The sequence below is a fragment of the Drosophila simulans genome, chromosome 2R (genome assembly GCF_016746395.2).
Source record: "Drosophila simulans strain w501 chromosome 2R, Prin_Dsim_3.1, whole genome shotgun sequence".
Classification (NCBI taxonomy): domain Eukaryota; kingdom Metazoa; phylum Arthropoda; class Insecta; order Diptera; family Drosophilidae; genus Drosophila; species Drosophila simulans.
The window spans coordinates 13,137,853-13,159,385 of record NC_052521.2 but is presented as its reverse complement, the minus strand read 5'-3'; the positions used below and the strand labels follow the sequence as shown (position 1 = coordinate 13,159,385).

Below are 21,533 nucleotides of genomic sequence, written 5' to 3'. Positions count from 1 at the left end.
GCTATCGAACAAAAAACAAACACCGGAAACGTGGGCAATATTAATCGGTTCCCTCCCAACTTTTTATATGTGCTTTATATATATATTATGAACTTTATCGAAACCCCAAATCAATTTATTTATGTGCGTCGTGCGCTTTTGGTGGAGCAATCCCAATGGGAAAAGCTTGGGCTTATCTTCAACACGGTCTTTAGCGTCTGATAAGCTACCCCCACCACTTGGCCCTTGAGATGCATTCAGTCGAAACCAGATCAGCTCGCAAAACTGAAACCCAACCGAGCGTGTTCCCTACTCCTCAACAATTGAACTCTACCCCCATCCGTTTCTCAGGCTTTCTCCGCTTTGCTTGTCGGTTGTTGGTGGTAGTGGTGGTGGTTCTCCACGATCCCGGTGCAATAAAAGTACAAAAAGCAAATAGGTTCGACCCATGGGTAAATATATACACATCTATACGGTTATGGGTTATGGGGTACTATCGCACTATGGTATACTCGGTGTACAGACAAACGCAATGAATGAATGAAATGTGTTTCCGCTTCGCCTTGCAATAATAGTTGGGAAATTGGTAAAATTGTGCCTGTCCTCCGTTGGGTGGGGGATCCGTTGTTAAATGTGTCTCATTAGGCGGCTGTCGGAATGTGGGCGTGGCCGGGCTAAGGGCTTCACAGCCAGCCCGCACGCAGATCACTTTTCAGAATTTTCAGCGAGTGCGTGCCATGAATTGTCGTTTAAATTAAATTAAAGCCAGTTGACTAGGCGCAGGAATACAATATATGTATAAAAGGCAAGGGGACAGCCCACGGAAATTGCAACTGCAACCCACCACCACCGCCGGGTGGAAAACGACGATGAGGATGAGGATGAGCTTGAGGATGCGGATGAGCCACCCCATCCTCGGGTTCACGGATAAAAACAATCTGTTTGCTGCCTGTAACAAGGCAAACACGGCGTATATGTTATAGGGGGGAAAATCGTAGGAAGGCTGCGAAGGAAACTCATAAAAATCCACAACGATTTGTTGTCGTTACGGGCAGGAGACTGATGACGAAAGACGACCGACGATTCACCGTTATGTGGTGAACCTGATGGCACAGTGGGCCCAACTGCCAAGTCCCAAGGGATGAATCCCATAGATCGTATTGCTAAGGCCCAAAGGGTTGCGGGGAATTATTATTTCTTTAATTAATTATTTGTATACATCCAGTATATTTGCACACGCTGTATCCCATTTCAGGCAGTTGTGGTATTAGAACCATAATTGCACATGATCTGTAGCCGAATTACATGGGGTTCCAAAAGATTCATCCATACCAAGGGAATCGGTCATTAAGGAAGTTTTGGATTTCACATCAGTTGCTTAGTTGTAATAACTACTCAAAAGCAAATAAACTATCATCTATACGGTAGTTATAGATACAGATAGATCTATATGATAGTTATAGATATAGATAGTTATATATTTATTAGCCATGAAGATAGATCCAACTATTATGGAACCAACATAACTAACATGTTTATTTTATTAACCCCATCAGCCTGTTGTCGAGAAAAGAGTTATGGCATCAGTTTAACATCCTTGAACCCACAATCCACAACGCAAATCCCTCGGGTTCCACTGTACCACCGTGGTTGATGTGTTTTTTGTGGGTTTTAATTTTTTCCCTTTCGCCCTCCGCCTTTTCTTCCGGGCAAGGTTATTGCAATCGCAACACCTCAGCCGCCGGCATGGAACGTCCACCCCGACCCAGGAGCTCCGTGCAACAGCCCAGCCCACGCGGACCAGCCCATCTCATCCAATCTATATATCCCGAACCCCCTTCTCTGGGCATTTTTAATGCTTTTAATTTTTGCTGCGCCAACGAACAGGGAAGCACGGAATGAGCACTAAAAGTAAGCCCAAAAAACAAGAAGCCGTGGAATATATGCTGGATATAACGCTTTTCGCTTTTCGGGGGTAAGATGTTCAGTTCAGTTCGGTTAGGGGTTGCAAATGTCCTGGAGAGTCTCGAAGTCGGTGTGTCCGTGTGTGTGTGCGTGTGTGTGAGGGTGTGCATCCTTTGATTGCGTGTGTGAGTGGGTGAGGGCAACCGAAAATGTGCAAAAAATGGGCGTTGCTCGACGCGATATATCTAATGGCTTTGTTTCCGAGAGTTGTCGCCCCAACTCCGCGCACTTCTTGTTGCTGCTGTTTAATGCATGTTGGCAAATGTTGAAATGATGTACTTGCCACCACTCTGCACCAACCTCCCCCTGCACCTCCCCCCGCGGTGCGGCGGCATATGCCCGACTGCTAAATATGCAGCTGTTAATGGCTCAAAAATTAAAACATTAAGGCAGAGCACTCCTCATCGTCGTCATCATCATCACAGTCAACTCGACTTTGATTGGAAATGTGTTCGGGCTTTCATTTAACCACCCGAACCTGAACCATACCAACCACCCACCGCCCACCGCCCTGCTCATTTTCCTGGGAAAGCGCTGAGTAATGGGAAAAGTGCACCTTGCATGGGAAAGATATGGACGAGCAGATAGAGCTGGCATTGGAAAGAAAGGGAACCCGTTGGCTGACTAAATAATTACACACGTGCCTCGTACTTCCAAAAATATTTCATTAGTGCCTGTAAGCAATTATTTTACATTTATGTTAAGATATGATTTGTAAATATAGTTTATATCTAGTTCTCACGCTCTTTGAATACTAAGAAAAGAGCAGACGACAGATCTGCATGATTAGTTTCCTTGCCCTCCAGTCTTTTGATTTGTTTTTCCATCTTTGTAAAGGGTCTGGAATCTTCGTTGTGGCCTACTTTGATTTTCCTTATTGAGTTCTTCGGTTCACCTTTGTTTTGGTTATTCTTTTGAAAAGGGTTTTTGTGGGTCACTTGCCCCCCAGTGCAAAGGGTTACGTTTGTGGAATGGTAGGGAAAACGGAAAAAAATGGTAAAATATGTTAATTGAAGTAGACCCACCAAGTTCATAGCGACTGGCGTTAGAATCCATTTACTTTGTGTGGTGAAAGTTCAATTACCTTTATCCGATCAGAAGTTTGACAGCCGGCCGAGCACTAAATATAGTTTTCTGTGCTCATTTGTGAGATAAAAAAAAATCAATTGAACGGGGTTTGGGGTGGAAATATTAATTAAATGTGGTTTGAGAAATAAAGTCCATGGGCAGCAAACTCAAAAATTAATTTCCGTTCATACCGAACCGATGTTTCTGACTGATTTCCTCTCAATGGCCAGACATCCGAGGGAAATTTCCTTGAGAAAATTTTGTTCTATTGTAGCATTTTCTCAGCTTTTCCCCAATTTCGGAGACCCGCTTTGTCTGCTTTATGTTTGCCCCTTCGTTTACTCTGGGCAAGCAAATTCATCCTTTTCATTTTCGGGTAACTTTTCTTGGACTTGACTCAATTCCCCAATTTTGTTCTATACACAAAGACACACACACACAGAAACACAATTCCCTTGGCGAACATTTCCGAGAAGCAACAATGCACCACCCACCACCACCAGCAACGCAGCCACCCAATTTCCCCCCTTTTCCCCGAATTTCCTCGCATTTTCCGGGGGCAGACAATAACAACGTTAAACAACATTGAGGCATAGACAAAGGCAGGCTACTTACAAGCCGCCAGCCGCCGCAAGATGGCCAGAACTCCCTGCCTCACCCCCTGGATGCCCAACTCCGCCTCCTCCTCCAATTGCTCCCCCCGCTCCAAACAGCAAACTCCAAACCACTCCTCACCTGGCACATCTTATCTTATCGCGCAGGTGCAGGTGCACGCCACACGGCTCAAAAAGCGACAAGGCAGCGACAGTCGAGCCGAAAGAAAAAGAGCAATTGCCCTGTCCCCAGCACCTTGGTCCCCCTTGAATAACCAAACCCCCCACCCCACCTGAAAACGCTGCCCATGCGCACAGTGCACGACATGAATGGCAATTCTTTGGGCAGCGGATATTTATGAGGCGGCCTCTAAGAACAACCTCAAAGATTCCTCAAAGCGACAGAGACATACTCGTAAATGGGAACCACATAATTAGTCATTAGTGCGGTTTGTTGCCTCGCGATGTCTATATATTATATATATATTTGAACTTAACTTAAGAAATGCCATATTGCAGCAGTGTGTTTAATATAAAGTTATGCAATACCTATAGTTATTGATAATATAGGAAGTCGCACCTTTCACCACGCACAACTTTTCAAAGTGAACGAGATTAATTGCTATCTTTTTTGGTCGCTCCATTTTAAAGTTCATGTTGAAACCTCTATGGATTTGTATATTCAAGCCAATCAACCAGTTTTCCCCCGTGCAGAAACAGAATCTGAGTTTGGATCATTGATGGGGAATGGGAATGCAAATCACTTGAAGTGAAAACGAAAATGCCTGGCATGGGAAGCACTGCTATGCACTATATATATATGGATGTGGGGTATATAAATTAGCGTGGCCGATGGAGAACATCAAAGGCCGAGACAGTCTAATGAGGAAAATGCATTATTTGACCCCTGGCCTCACCGAATTAGCCTTCTCCGCTGCTCGCGTGCTCCGTCTGGACCTATGTTTCTTGGCAAATGGAGGGGAAATCGCTTTCAACGGTGTGGGTGATTGCGAGGGAACCAGAACACCAGGATGAGGCGAATTTATCAAGCATATTTCAACATGCGCCGGAAAATGTGTTTCTGATGATGCTGATGGGTGGAAGGGAAAGCCAGCAGCGGCAGCTAATTAAAATGGCTTATAATTTTCATGATTTACACTTGCTGGCTGGTTTTCACCGCCCCCTTTTTTTTGCTTTTTTAAATCTTATGTTTGTGTTTTGGGTTAAAAAGCTCATAAAATTAAAGGCCCTAGAAAAAAAAACATGGCGTGGGCCAAAAGGGAGAATCTTTAGAGATGTGAACGAAGGAAAGTTTTATTTCAGAACAATAGAAATAAGATGGAAATAAGATGTGCGAATGAAATGATGTTGAAATGGCCAGGGAATTTCCAAAAGAATGTTCTCATTAACCTAAAGTTCGCCACTATTTTGTTTCAAGTGAAGGAATCAAGTCGCAAATAAAGCTATCAAGGCATGTTTTTGGGGCTGGGTCTTAGGTACAAATGTCCATGAATTTCCATAAATTAATTATAAATTCAGTTAAGTAATTTATAATCGCCTGACTTCGTCTGGCATTATTTAGTGTCACGATTTCCATCCCTAGCAAAAACTTGCTTAAGCTTTTTGATTGTGGAAAGGCAACAAGAACTTAAAAAAATAACAATTTCTAGGCGCACATTTGGTTTTTATGCTATCCGGTGCACAAAATATAATTCAATCAACGCCAAGTGCCACGCCCCCATTGCCGCCACTCCATCGCCAGTGAGGGAATTCATTTTCTATTTTTTAGTTATTTTTGACTCTTGCATGCCGCACGTCAGTAGTTGGATGGCGTGAGGGGGGGTTCGGGGGCATGGTGAAGGTAGGTGGCGGAAGAGAAATGTTCCTCAAGATAGTATATATCGTCGTATATATGAAAAATATGGCATATAAGCTGCTGGTACCCGACCCCCAAGACCAGATGATGGTCTTCCGACGACTTCACCTCGTGCCGCTGCTGCCCCTTTTTTTTTTGTGAGTGGAAGGGTGACGGGGTGAGGAGGTGCTGGTTGGTGGTGCCCCTTGTATGGAGCTTGAGGATGTAGGGGCATTCCAGGGGTCCTAGTGGTGCTGCTTTCGGTTCTGGGGTTCCGGAGTTCTGGGGCTGTCAGCTCACGGCGCGCGCAGCAGCATAAATCAACTTATTTCATTGGAATTTATGTTTTGTTGTTGCGCCTGTCGTTGATGCAGTTGCAGTTGCTGTTGTTGCACTTGTTGTTGCACTGCGTCGGCTGCGGCATTGGCATAGCCCTGTGCAACAAACACTCTGACGACTGACGCCACCATCATCATCCTCCAGCGTTCCGGCAATCCAGCAAATCCACGAGGGGATTACACTTGCTTCCTTCTCGAATACCCTTTCTCACAGCTGATTTGTGGTTGCTGCAGCGAGGATTTCAATTTGTTAGAAATAACAAGATGTTTTATTCAAAGTTTAAGTCTCTTCAATGTGAACTTTTCAACATGCAACAAAACATAATTGGTTCTTGTCTAAGAAATCTTATGTGAATGCAGTGTATTTTATTGAATGAATTTTAAATCATAAAATAGTCGATGAAAATGTAATTATTTTTGGCCCAGAGTATTTAGACTTCGATTAGATGTCAAGTGTGTTTTCCATGAGTATTTCATGCTTGTTGGCTGGTTGTGTGTGCAATTGCTTCATTTGCGGCAATGTCTTCGAGCGAAATGGAGGTCTCGGTGGGAAAGTGAAGTGAGAGGAGCACGGAGGAGGTGGTGCTGTTGGTGGAGTGGTAGCAGATTCAGAAAAGTAGGAGTTGAACGAGGAGGCGCAGGCCGCGTGTTAAAATGTACACTTTGCATTTAAATCATTCCGGGAAGTTGGGTTCGTTATATTTATCTGTTGCCATTGCCCTACACACCCCCCATGCCAACCTCCCTGAGCAAGTGCTCCATGTGCAACTGGCGGAGCCTTCGGCAGGAACTCAATCAGCAGGGCCAGTTAAATAAGCAGAATTGAAAAGCTAAGCAACTAAGCAACAACTAAGCTAACTCTATAATCCGGAGAGTGAGGGATTAAAGGCTCGTACTAAAGCTGCCACATAAATTAAACCTACTGAGCAGTTTTGAGGCATCTTTGGCCTTGGCAAAAGTTGAATTTTTTTCACATTTCCATGATTTATAACCGAGACTAAAATTTTTATTACCCTTTATTTATTTGCAGGTATGTTGAAGATTGTGGCCATAAATACGACTGGGTTGAGTTGGCAGAAGTTTTTCAAGAAAAGTGAGTTCTATGCTACCATATGGAAATTGAGTTTTGCCATTCTAACTGCTGGCTTTAAGTTAAGTTTTGGGTTGAAAAGTGGTCACTGTGACCCAGATTGATATAGCAAGTTACTCAATTCGTGACATTTGATGGATGAGTTGGATAATGTGATATATATAGCTGCTCGGTAACCCTACTGCTGAATGTTTCGAATAGAGTTGTAGCCATATTTTTCAACTCTGCATTATTCACTCTACACATCATTTCGTTTTTCCAAGAGTGCTGCACTTATTCCAGACATTTTTCCTGGGAATATTTCCCTTTGACTGCATAAATGACTTTGTCCGGTAATTTGCCCCCCGATGTTGTGCAGCTCCCAGTCTCATTACTTGTGCTCTTTTTCTTTTTTTTAGGGGATTCCCACACCCCAGTTTTTTTTCCACCGTGTAGCGGATAATTATGCCATGCTAAACATTGTCTCACACTCCGTCGTTTTGCTCACCCACACTTGGATTTATGGAATACTTGGCGTACAAAGTTGTGAATACAAAAAGCGTTTCCCCTTCCAGCAATTAGACGCCATTTCCATTAGCGTTTAACCATTTAACATTTTTCTTCTTTATGACCACGTTTTTCTTTTGCTTCTTCGTTTTGGTTTGCCTAACAAGTCTTCACACCTGCCCACATCCTAAGCAAATATATTCGAGTTGCGGGAAAAGGAAGAGTAGTTGTTTAGGAACAAAAAAGAAAAAATCTTGTCACTTGTTGCCAATTAAGAGGCAAAACAACGAGCATCCCGATGATCGTACGTACATCAAGTGGTGGTGCCTCTATATATGTCCGTCTGTCTGGGCTCCCCAGTTCTCCACATCGTCGTGAGCTACTCAGTTCTTGGGAGGAGCAGAGGCGGTCAACGTCTGACGCTGGCGGCGCAGCTGCTTCAATTAGCTCAGTCTGTTTATTTGCAGATTTTTTTTGCAGCTTTTGTTTTGATTTTCCCTTTTTCTTTTTTTGAATGTGCAGATTTTTTGCCTGGCTTGGCACATGTGAAAAAAAGCAGAGATGGCGATCCGAAAAGAATCATTTCTTCAACTGTTTAATTGCAGTTGCCTCTGCTTGATGTTGTTGTTGTCTGGCTGCCTGGCTTTTGCATTTAATTACTTTGTTTATGGCCCCGGCAGCAACAATAAAACTTCAATTTATGTGTGTTTCTCTTTGGCACCCAGCCCCACCCCATTTTCCTTAGCCCCCACCTCCCCTTCACTCCACCCCCTTCGCACTGTTGTAGTCGAATTCCAATGCACCAATTGACAGGCATCCACCCGCCACCAGACCCAGCTACTCCTTCTCCTGCTCCTTTTCGCTGGCCTTTGTTATGTAAACAACGCGAACTTTATATTTTTTGTGTCGACGCTGCAATACTAAAACCAACTTAACTCAACTCGCCGCCCTGCCACCCAAAAATGAAGGGGGGTGGGGGAGGGGGAAATGGGTTGGCGAGGGGAGTGGAAAAGAAAGGGAAAACCACCCACAATTCGCATTCTAACTGAAGGCAAAAGTTTTTCCTTGCACAAATAACTCGACTTCTGCGACTCAACTCGCTTTGAATGCTTTGCAATTTCCGCTCTTCTAAATTTGTTGAAAATATTTCTTTCCTCCGCCACTCCTCCCCCTCGTTTCCCCCCAGCCCCCACGAAAAGCGAGAAAAACTTTTCTGCTGTGGGAATAACAACAACAACAACAACAACAGCAACAACAGGGTAGCACAACCCATGACTGACTGCCCAACCTTGCGTAATATTTTAATAAATTTTTGTCGCCAGGCATTCGGCTGGCCATTTTCGCATTGGAGCAAGCGAGCTAGATAGCAGGGGGGTGCGAGCGAGAGAGCGCCACACAATAGCAACTCTGATTGCTGCCACTAACCTTTGTCCGATTTCCGTTCGCCATTCCTGTTGTGCGGCGCCTGCGTCCTAATTAAAAACGCTGGCAAAATGTAGGATAAAAGCGGCAAAAGTGCGTCGAACCTGTCAAGCCAAAAACGGGAATAAAACACGGAAAGAAACAGGTGATATTTCAAAAGTATTCACTACACTGCTCTTAACTTTCTAGAGGTAAAGTTGGATATGACAACTCCACAAGGAATATATCATTTCAAACTGCAGGCACAAATCTAGACTAATTCGAGTTTAAATATTGAATTAGACATTAATCGTTTCATAGTTAATTCAATAAAAATGAGTTTATTATAATGATTGCAAAATTGCATATACCGACTTATATATGCTTACTTCACTCAAAAGCTGATAAAAGCAATAAAAAACTAAATTTGGTTTAACAAAATAACAGTATTGTGATTAAGATGTCTGATGTCTATATTCATGCCTTTTTCTACTTCCTTTGTAATATGTTTTTCCCGCCGTGCAAGGATCAGCTAAGCAGCAGGACATGGCCTGTCACTTGATTCCTGCGCCGGAGTGGAGTGTGCACCGGTGGAATTTCCATGTCAAAGCAGATTTTCTAACTGATTTCATGTCCAGCGATTTGAGGCGCTCAACAATTTTCAGTTTGCCATCCAACTTGCGGCATCCCGCTCGCTCCGATGTCCTGTGTTCCGCTGTTTCTACATATTCCTTTGGTCGTTGTTGTTGGTCCTGTTCCTGGGCGTACTGGCTGATGGCTGATGGCGTTGGCGGCGGCGCCCACTGATGTGGTAATAAACACCCCTTGTGCAGTCTAATGGACCGTAATTAACTCGTGCGCCGACTGCGACTGCGACGGCAACGGCAACGGCGACAGCGACGTCGTCGTTGTACAAGCGATGAATAATAATTTTTTGCCAAAGCCACAGAGCCGTAGAGTCGTCCAATCCGTGGACAACAACAGGACCCATTCCCAAGCCAGGCCACCACACCACACCGCCCTCTTCCCATGCCCCACCCCCAACCCCCAGTTGTACTATATGGCCAGGCACAGTGGTAACGATTGCCGATTTAATGGCCAATAATTTTCGGGCGCCCGATCGCCGACTGCATCGCATTTACATATGTAACTAAACTGGCCAAGAGGCAAACCCTGTCCAGATGTGGGAAATTACTTATCGCCTGTCATTTCGGGTAATCGCTGTCCCACATATTAGGTTCGATTATGAGGCAATCTTTATGTCCACAGCAAGTTGTTGATTGTGTGTCGATTTGATCCATATAGTGTCCAATAATATCAGGATGAGATATGAGTGGGTTTTATGGCGCGACAACAGATGTCTACTAAACTGAGAAGGTAATTTGAGCAAAGGGCGTGCGATTAACAGATCGACTTTTTATGGATTACAAATGCGATATTGCATTTGTCCAAATATCGTATTAATAGCTGGTGCAATGGGATGAGCCTATGGTATAGGAGTTGGTCCAAAAAACTAGGCTTCGCACAATAGAATAGTTTCGAGAGCAATCGAACTCAATTATATTACCACTTGTTGTCATTTTCCGCTCCTTTGAGATAGCACGCCTACTCATTGAGTTTTTTAAAAATTTGGCGTGTCATAACCCTTTTCGGAGACAATTGGCTCTGCTGGTGGAATCGTTTCCTACCCATTGTACCCTGTGGCTCCAGATTACCATTGTTGTTGCTGCTGGTCAGGGTGTTGCTGTTGCTGCTGCTGCTGTTGCTGCTGCTGTTGCTGCTGCTGCTGCTGCTGCTGTTGTTTGCGTGACGGATATTGCCTTGTCACTTGCATGTACGAGCAATGTTAAAACGTGGAGCCGCTTGGCTTGGGTTTCATCGGCTTTTGCCTTTTTTCCTAGCTCTTTAGCCCCGCACATCGGTGCGGTCCACTCCAGGTCCTCCGCTTGCCGCTCCCCATTACCCACCGCTTGTTACCCCCTTTTTTTTCCCAACCAGCGACCGCAGCAACCGCAGAGCGGCAATCAACGCACAGCTACATTCAACCAGCCAGCGCGGAGTTTTTGTACCGTTCGAAAGTTGTGCTAAAATTTAATTAATTTCGCAATTTGCCTAGACGCTGTCGATTGTAGATTGTCAATTGCAGGCTCGTCGACCAATTTCTATCTTTTCAGCTCCCCTCACCCATCGATGTTTCGTCGATTTGCGCTTTTTGTGCTTCTCCTCCAGTGGAGCTGCCGAAAAATTATGATGATTGCCATCATCATCATCATCATACTCATACTCATGCCGCTCGCTGCGTTGCAGTGCTTGCACGTAATACCCATAGACGAACTCGTAATACTCCAGAGTAAGCGAGGGGCGTGGCGAATGGGCGGCGATTTAGCCAGGGCCATTATAAATACCAATTTAATGAGCGCAACATATGCAACGGGCGCAATCCAGGGGCGCGCTGGCCACCCGGAAAAAGGGGGGTGTGAAGCTACAGCAGCGAACGTTTAATGCGATTACATGGCAGCGGCACATTTGTCATCGGGGGTAGAGTCGCCCAGTAACGGGCGTACACTGAGCCAAATTCGAAACGGACGGGGATTAATCACGGCGATAACTCAATAAGAAATTAATAATGGGCTTAACTTTGAATAAGTTGCGGGTGTAACTGAACTTTTGGTTATGCTGTAGTATTAACAGGGTTTTAAAAACAATTTTTCAAAGTTGAAGGGAAGTCTTTATTATCCTGTCGGCGTTCATTTAATATTGATTTATATAATCGGGTAAAAATGCTATATAAAAAGAATTATTCTTCTTATTAGCTTATTATATAAAAAGAAAGTTGAAGAGGGCTTTTGAGTTAGAAAAATACGATTGTTTTCTACCGAAATAATATTATTAGTTTAGATGATTATGAAAGCACTTCTCTGCATCATTTTCTGTCAGTGATGTAACTTTTGCAGTGAATTTTATGTGCACTGCACTGTGTGTTACATTTTGATTTATGTAAGTTTTGTTCATTTATGATGTTACATTTCATGCACTTTTTATGGGGAGATTTTTAAGGAGATTAAAGGCATGTTTCTTTTGACGAGATTAATTGACTGTTTATGTAAGTTGAACCGATTGAAAAGTGATAAGTGGCTCCAAGTGGCGCCCAGAGTTGAATGCAATAATGGCTTAATCCGTGAAAGAGTTCTCCTAATAAGCGTATAATTGCGCAAGTGCAGTGGCCCCCCGTGAACTTCAACTTCAACTTGAACTGCAACGAATGCAACTTGCATCAGCATCATCATCAGCATCATCATCATCAGCTTCTGTGTCCGTGTGTCAGCTTAAACAAATCAAGTCAAATTACTGCAGTGCTAAACAACAGCGAGTAGAGGAAGCAGAAGTAGAATATGTGGCACAAACAGGCAACGAAACGAAATGTAACGAAGCAAAACAAAGTGAAACTGGCGTACCAGCCGCAAGGTTTCGCATCCGAAAGATAGATTTTGCTATAGCAGATGCTACTGCCGCTACTACAGCTACTGCTGCTGCTGCCACGCCAATTGCATGGCCATCGTGCATAACTCCAGCTGGATTGTCTCTGGTCTGGGGTTCTCTGGTCTGCAGTCGTCCCTGGTACCTTGTCCGTCCCAATCTCTCTGGTTTTCGTCCGGCATGCGGGCCACTGCAGTAACAGTAGCACATCACCACACCGCACCGCACCGCAGCGCACCACGCAGCACAGCAGCGGTGGAAATGGCAGTAAGAGGAGCTCCAGTCGCCGCTCATTAAGTGCCACTCCACGACAGTTGTCGCTAATGCCGCCGCACCGTCCCAGTTCCCCGGGTCAACGTAAATTTGCAAATATTTGCTGGAATCAGACGAGTGGAGCAAGTGCCACCATGTGAAGCTGCTACTACGGCTGCCGCTGCAAAAAGGGCTGAAAAATTCCAGGCATATTTGCCCTGCGCGAGCGCAACTTGAGTGTTAGACGTACGATGCAGATGCTGATGGGGAGCAGGGAAGGGGCTTTGCAAATAGGTCTGTCCTTCATCCCCTTGAAAACCCTTGCTCCACGAAGAAGTTTGGCACTTTAAATGCCAAATGCCAGCCGGGAAACCACTCGCCACTAATCCAGTCCCAGTCGCAGTCGCAGTACCAGTGCCAGTCCCACAACCAGAGTCCATCATTCTCCAAACAGTCCGATGCAATTATCCCCGCCTTGCAAACCCACCTGAGGCAATCGGTGAATCTCTTTTTCATTTCCTTTATGGGCAACCGCATATGGTATGGCCGTAGCATATAGTTAGTGCCGCCGCCCGCCCTCTTTGGAAAATTTCCAACAATTGTCATATTATACTTTTAGGTTCTATTCACTTGGTTCACTCCATTGTCCTCCTGCGTTCACGTGGCCACTCCCTGGTTTCCCTTTTGATAACCATGTCGGCGAAGGGCGCCACTTGCACCCTGTGTACCTGCAGCTGCAACCTGAAAGGTTCCACGGCGAGGAGTGCTCAAAAGATATGGGAAATCTGAACAAGACAAAAAATATGGTTTATTTTCGGACTAGTAATGTTCATTATTAAAGAAACATCTTTAATTTTTAACCTATTTAGGAGCATTCGTTTGGAAATCAATACCAAACACTCCATATTCTAAATTTATATAAAGTGCTCTACAGTTCCAGTTCCAGAAAATATGCATATGGATCCTCCTGAACTTCTGAGTAATTTGATAACTTCTCGGCGTTTCACTTTTGAGAAGGGTGGCCACCAAATTGGGGTCACCTTTTCAGGGTGGCATCCTTATATGCCAAGTCTGCGTTTGCCATGATCAATTTTATAAGCAGCTAATTGGGTCTTTCACTTCGTTATGGAGGTCAGGTTAGATCAATTTTTTAATGGGCTTTCCTTCTCCTTTCTTGTTCCACCGCATATGAGAACATTTGAGTTGGTTGACAGCCAAGTGTGAGAACTTTTTATGGCCTCGGCGGGGGGCGACCACGATGAATAGAATATATTCTACCACTTAGGATGGGGTCATCTCGTGGAGGGAAAACGTCTGGCCACTTGGCTAACTGTTAAGGTGTCACCACATGGCGGGGTCACCCCACAAATGGGGTCACCAGCCAGCACCAACAGATATTTCTTTTAGACATTTAAAGGTGTCAACTCACTTGACTTGCCCGAAAGATGTAAAAAAAAGAACATTCCAATCCATGCCGAAATGTGAAATCATCCCCGCTTCTTGAGCAACCCTCGCATGGACTAGGATCACAACTGCCGGGGTTTTCCCTTCGAAGCAGGGCGGTTAATGACCATTCATTGTCTTACCTGACCCACTTGTTCCACTGCCTCCCGAGTTACGAGTTACGAGTTCCTTTGCGCGCGGTGAGTCAGAGCCTTGGTGTATAATTTGTATTTAAAATGCAACAAACCATAATTTTAAAGTTGCCGCTGTGCGTGCAGTTTGTCAAAAAGGCAGGATGGCCGGTCTGGCATGATGATGAAGTGGAGGCAGGAGGCAACCTGCGGTGCGACTGAAGAAACGGAATGAAATTATTAAGTATTTGCCTGGCCCCGGCAGTTGGAGAAACAAAGGCCAAAGCTTTTAAATATTTAATAAGTATACAAAAATGGAGGAGCACGAACGGAGAGGGAATCGCAGGGACATTCGCCTGTTGTTGAGTCATGTCAATTGACTGACTGAGTGCCCCGCTGTGGCGGGAGAAATGGATGTGGGAAGTGGGAATTGGGTATGGGAATGGAAATGGAAGTGGAGGTGGAAGTGGAATCAATACCATGGATGGCCGCCTGCAGGGTTCCCGAGTACTTGTAAGGATATACACACACTCGCTGACGTACTCTAACGGTGACAATAAATGAGTAAAAATGACTTCAACGAAACGAAAATGAAACGACACAGCGACGGACGGACAGACGGACAAAATCTGTCATCAACACGCCGCCAGTGAAGAGCAAAAGATACGAAACGAACCTGGATACGACGACGCACTCACAGATACCCACGCACACCCATGCGGCAGCCATGAAATTTGATACGATGCGTGTGCGTCACTTGGTGTGTAAACGAAGGGGGGGTGGTGGTGCTGGGGCAGAAGGACACAGGACACGGGGACAGACCAAAGAAATTTCCATTTAACAATATCGGTCGCATGTTCTTGGGCATTTTCCGAAAATAGTAATTTAGGCTTTTAAATTGAAGCTGAGAAATATGTCATCTTGATGCGCTTGATTTTATATCAAAGTTTGAGTGTGTTTTCTTCTGAGTTCTGATTAGGATATTTAGTAAAAACCATTGGTTTTGAAAATACCTTTAAAATATACCCCACTTCTTCAGACCACGCTCCAAGTGTCCAAAAGAGGGGTGGTTCGTTGGGTTATGACCTCCAGATTAATAGAGCTCCAAATTTATGTTTGCTATGCTGCGTCTGCCAGATATTTACTTTATGCTTCGCCTAAGAATTAATAAAGAATAACTTGATTTATGTACAGCCATGGGCGTTGGTTTGGGGGGGGCTAAACTTCCGCTTTATTGGCCAGACATATGACGGAATGAAAGTACTTTGTGGTTATGTTTCATTTATGCTGTTGTTTTTATTGAGCCTGGCAAAATATGAACCATTGATGACATTTTATTGTTATTAGCAGATAAACTCCGGGGTTTCCTTGCTTTGGCAAATTTAACCATAATTTTAGTGCGTTGCTATGTCACAAGGATTGAGAAATTATGATGGTTTCTTGAGTAAAAGTGAGATTTTCATTATGATACTTCGTTGGTTATGTCATTATGCCGTTTTGTTATGTTATTAATTTGGTGAATTTATGCATTTTTCTTGACGATTTGTTTACCCTCCTTGTGAGATTACTTGAGGGCTATAATTTTTTTGGTATACCCTTATTCCTTGCTGGAACTCGGGTTTCCACATTTACTCGTCAACCTTTTGACTCCCGGGGGCGACTCCCGTGGCTGGTGAAATTTACAACCTTACCTGTCCTAATCCCGGTGATGCAGCAGCATGCTCGCAGCAACATATTTCACTTCTCCTGGCGAGAACAATGCGAAGGCTTTTAGGGGCGACGAGGAAGATGCTCCGCTCTACCTGACCCGAAATGCGGAAAACAAAAGCCGGAGCAGAAACAAAACAACAACATCGCAGAGAGCTCAACTGCAACACGCATTGCACCTGGGATTCTGGTGGCATGGCATGGAATGGAGTAGAGTGGAATGGCATGGGATTGGACAGGGGATTGGGTGGACCTAAGCGCACGCCTCAGATTCTTTACCTTTCGGTTTTTTTATGGATTTGTGAAACATTTTATAACTTTACATGGAAATGATGTGTGTGCGCGAATGGCGCAGGTGGGGCTGTTTATTATGGTAACCTCGAAAACAAGTTGAAACCGGAGACATGGCGACAAACTAAATAATGCCCAGCTTTTGTGTTTGTCCATTTCGAAGATGGGCCCACACAGTCGAGATACAGATAAATACGAGATAAATGAAGATTGCGTTTCGGCACTCGAGGCGCCATTGTAATAATAAAGCCACCAAAAGTATAATAATACAATCCAAGCCTAAATCAAATAGAGCATAATCTGCTGCAGGGGCCGTACACTTGATCGTCATCATCACTTGTTGTGATCAAGAAAACGAAAATGAAAACGAATGCGTGGCACAAATTGAATCTGATTGTTCAAGTAGTCCCCGAGTCTCGGTCTCTGTATCAAATGTAAATCAGTGACTGGCAACCGCCACCAGCCCCCTGCACTCGCTCTTTATTCAAATTCAACTCAAAAACAGCTGCTATACTTCATTACCATAAGGTTCGCCTTGGCCAGCACACTCCCAATCCCCTTCAGTTCCGACATCACCGAAACGAACCAAACCAAACCAAACCGATCCGAGCGCCCCTCTCTGGCCCGACATGCAATTTGATGTGTGATTATGCCTTTTTGTTGCTTATCAAAATGAAAATTCAAATTCAACTATAACAGCACATTGTTTACAACGCCCCCGAACCCCTTTCGCTGGGACACTCGAATGGCATCCCAAACAAAACCCGGGGCACAGGCAACATCAACGGCAGCAACACTTGGAGAGCTGCAAAAGTGACACTTCCAAGAGATTAAAGTGACATGTAGTGGTCCGTATATTCAGGCTATATAGCGACGGATGGCGGCGGATAGCGACGGACTGTCTGACGAGGAGACGGACCCGCTGCCAACACCTTCCACCACTCGAGAGTGGGGAAAGTTGGGGGCGGGCAGGGGCATTGCGAGTCGAGTACGAGTATTTGTTGGGCTCTATGCATAGATTAATAAATTATAAGCCGCTTCTCTGAATGGAGTCGCTCTGATTACACTCACAGAAATTGGGTGAAAAGCTTAGTTCAATGTTGAATAAATACATAAAGCCTATGTATTTCTGGTCCTAATTGAATAAAATGAGATGCTATACGAATTCTGAGAAATTTTGATTTTGCCAATAGATTAATTGAATTTCAATTAGGAACGAAATGTATAAAAAATGTTCCAATGAAGTCAATTAGAATTCCAAATTGTTGCGAGTCTAAATACATTTTAATTGATTTGATATGAATTACATGATAAAAGCATACTAGTATTAGCCTAGAGCCACGCAATTGAAAATTAGTTTGAGCGTGATCACCGATGATTTAGGATGTATACAAAGCTAAAGCTTTTGCTTACTTTCTGGCTAACCATGCAATTGGTCAGCAAAGTAAGTAGATATGAACTTAAATCAGTACTAAATGGTATTTATCAGATGAAAACTTACATTTTAGACAACTGCCATGCTTGAGTTTAAAAACATAAAGTGTGAGTCTGTGGATAAGGAGTTTTCCGAGTTTGAATACTGCTATCTAAAGTCTGTGAACAGGACATACAAGTATATTTCGGCTAAAGTTAAATTGCTGCAATTGCCAGTAACCAATGCTAAGGTATGCAAAAATTGAATGCCTTTTTCGAAAAACTCTAGAGTTGTGACTTAGGTTAATGGAGCACTGTACCAACGACTCAATGGATACAAGCCCTTTCTGTACAACATAACGGTGGATTGTTGCAAGTTCATCAAGAATCAGAAGTACAGTCCCATTGCTAGCTTCTTTTTCGACACCTTCAAAGGATTTTCGAACATAAATCATTCCTGTCCGTTCAATGTAAGTACATTTTTGCAACTCTGAGCGCAGTAAAGATCCTTATATACCCGATTTTGGTTTAATATTTGATTTAAGCATGACATAATACTGGATAAACTAACTGCAGAATCGGTATATCACCGTTTTACTAATGTTCTACCTTTTCCCGAAGGGGACTATATGCTTCAATTAAACTGGTTTACTTCTGGCCTCAATCGAATCATATTTAAAGTTTTTGTGTCACTCAAAAATTGAATATTTCAACGATAATTATAATGTAGAGAACATGTGGATTACAATTAAACTTTTAATCCTTTGGATGCTACACTAATAAACAACATCAGTTTTGAAACATGTGAGTTTGATTATTATTTGAATAATTCTGCTTGGCTTTCTTCCAGTGCACCTTTCGCTACCCTGTGTTCGCTTTCTTTTCCACTCAAATCCTGGGGGAATACGACAGTCAGTCCCCAGAGCATATGTACGCCTCCTCCTTCTCCTCCTCCTCCTGGATCCCCATCCATCCATCTGATTTTCCTACCCCGCCCCCGCATCAGAATGTGAATGTGAATGTGAATGTGGAGCAATTAATGTTTGTGTTTTGTCATTTCAAGCCCGACATTGCCCGCTGCTCCATCGTCTTGATGGGGATGCTGTTTTTGTTGTTCTTACATTTTATGCGCATAATTAAGCCGGTGTATCCGTAAAAGTATGCGACACTTCCGGCTTGGACAACTGCCAACGAGAGAGTCCCTATTGGAACTGGGCTTTGTACGGTCTTTTCCTCTGATTTTATTATTATTATTTTTACTTTTGCCCCACGGCTTGCTTTCGCATTGTAATACAATTCATTGAGCATTGAGCATGGAGCATTGAATCTCGGAACTCTTTCTTTCTTGGCGACATATACCTCAGCATGGCATTCTTTGGGAAAAAGAAAAGAAGCTGCGGAAATGCCAAAGCACAAATGGGAAAAGATGATGATGATCAGATCATCGGCGTGGAGAAAAGCTGAGAAGGAAATTGGGAATATATATTTTGATGTGCTGTAAATTGTCGATTATATCGCGACGGTCCCACATCAAGAGATACAATCTCGATTATCTACGCTTGAAATTACCATTTACATTTGACAGATCTTTCCTGTTCTCAGTCCGTAATTGATATTCGCCTTTTGTATCTTCTTTGTTTTAATGATAATTATCATTTAGAGCCTAGGAGTAGTATAATTATGGGTCTTCTCATTTTTTGACATTTCGTCTCTGTTTTATTTCATCGTTCAGATCGTTTTATAGATCTATAATCGTTGGATACTTGAGCACTAATTGAGGGTCTCATGTTGGGGCATCGAAATTGGCTTGGCCCACAAAAGCTGCCCATCGAGCTGTATATGTTTTTTGGTGAACCTGTTTTGGGGGAGTGGGCACAAATTCCGATTCGTTGTCTGGGTCTTCATCTCCGGCTCCATCTGATATATTGATTGTTTGCACTTTGTTTCTCCGTTTCTGCTTTGTCAACTGTTTTCCCCGTACTCATTGTGATTTTTTGTGCTCCCATTGATTAAGACCCCACGACATTTACTCCATCTGCAGCCCGACATGTTTGACTTTGGCCACGCTGACTTCAGCCTAATCCCTCGGATGGGTGGGGGTCGGTAGAACTTTGATATGGCTTATCTCTGTGTCTCGAGATGGGAGTACAAGAGCAGAGCGATTTTGACACATGTCATAGGCAATGGACAAACAGAGACCACCTCCCCAAGCGGGATTCACAACCAACTAGCTCCACTGCTCGTGTAAGCCACAAAAAAACAAATCACTTGGGGGCAACCCCACCATCTGGTCGGGGGCGACGGGTGGTGTTGGCTCCCTCGGACGACTTCCCTCCCAGTGGCATTATTTGAATTAAGTGCATACTTAAGCGTAATTTATTGGAAAATCCACAAGAGCCTCCGGGCGGCTCACTCGGCGGATTGAGCTGGGCGCCTCCTCCATCTACCATAAATCTATTGTTTCAGTTGGTGCTCTTAGTCCAGTCGGAGATTTCTGAGCGGCAGATGACATTCTATCTATGTGTCTCGGGTTTATTTGTCCTCTGCTGCTGGCCAGCTCTATTTGTATAGTTCTCCGGCAAACTCCACGCCCGTGCATCCTCCACACATCTTATCGCCTGGTGTCAGGCCAAATGGCAGTAAAAAGAGTGGAAAGTGGGAGGTAGAGTGGGTGATGGGCAGGAAAATCGTTGGTTCGGGTACAATGTGCGGATGGAATGTTTATTGGGATCGGGATTTCTGCAAACGACATCGATGTCATTAAATATGCCAAGTAGCCATTCTAAAATCGTGTTAACGGTCATTGCTTATGCATTAAAGTAATCATTTCGGCTCACAGCAAATGGAATAATCATCAAATCACTGAAATGGACCGCCACCATTAGTGTGTTCAATGAGAAATTAAATTTAATTCAGAACATATTTTAATTATTTCTAAACAAATATCCAAAGAGAATGCGCGCACAAGTATGCATTGGTTTACATTTTGTGATTGAGAGAGAAAAATGAGTTTATATTTTAATCTTGTGTGAAATTTGCTCAGCATTAATGGTCGAAAATGCAGGCATTGTGTAGAGTTTAGTCATTCTGATACTGTTTCCAGACAAAACATTAGCTTATGACTCTTGTTAATATGGAATTTATGTGCATTAGGCATCCTCACTTGTTTATTTAGCTCGAATTCTAACTGGAAATTTCCCAATTTGCGTTGCCCATTTAATTTGCAAACACAAATCACTTTCCTGTTATAACTCTCAACTAAATTGATATTGAGTGCTTTGGATTCTTCTTGGTATCAAATTATTGTTGTTTTCCTACCTAAGCTTAATTCGTCGGCACTCTAGACCAACTCTAGTCCACTTGCCATTTCCAGTTTGGAGCGACTTGGAGGCAGGCTTCTTACTGCGACCACTCCACCGGATTCTTAGGCTTCCACATCTTGGGCACAAGAAGAACGAGTTATTGGCATGCATTGAATTTGCTTCGGAATTTGTTGTGCTAGGGGGGGTGGGGTTGTTGGGTTGTAGGGATTGGGGGCTGTAGTATGGAGGAGTAGTCGAGCAAAAGAGTAGACAATCAGTGGCATGTATAGAATTTCACTGATTTATGTTTCATATGAGCCGACTATGAGGCAGAGATTCCCTCAAGGCATAAGCGTGGCATAACCAGGGACTGAGCAGGATGAGCTGCAGGATGGAGGAGCAATCCTTCGGCCGGGTGACAATGCAGTGATTACATCTTTTGAGCATACATATAATATATACACACATACGTACGTACACCCCCGCAATTTCCGTGATGGGGGAAAGGCATGCCTTTGCTGCCGTTCAAAAAATATTTTCTCCAGAGCTTTCCAGCTCCGTGAGAAAACGGTTGGAGAGGGGCGAAGAGGGGGCTATATGATAAATTTTTGATTAAAGGCCCCCATGCCTGGTCTTGATAGGTTCTCTACTCGTACTTTTTCATGTGTGTATAATGTGCATTCCGTTTGTATGGCGGAAGGCTTGCTCAAATTACGTTTGACATTCAATTGAGTTTAAGTTG

The 21,533-nt window shown here is 43.8% G+C and overlaps 2 protein-coding genes across 2 annotated transcripts in view; both read left to right on the top strand.

Moving 5' to 3' along the window:
* The window catches only part of LOC6734669 (protein slit), a 52,198-nt gene that overhangs the window by 7,913 nt on the left and 22,752 nt on the right, over positions 1 to 21,533 (top strand). The gene's annotated exons all lie outside the window — the stretch shown is intronic.
* On the top strand, positions 8,358 to 20,944 carry LOC6734670. Its single transcript, XM_039292082.2, has 4 exons — positions 8,358 to 17,520; positions 17,585 to 17,740; positions 17,792 to 17,959; positions 18,035 to 20,944. The coding sequence occupies exons 1-4, from the start codon at positions 17,461 to 17,463 to the stop codon at positions 18,191 to 18,193; spliced, it is 543 nt and encodes a 180-aa protein (XP_039148016.1). The 5' UTR covers positions 8,358 to 17,460; the 3' UTR covers positions 18,194 to 20,944.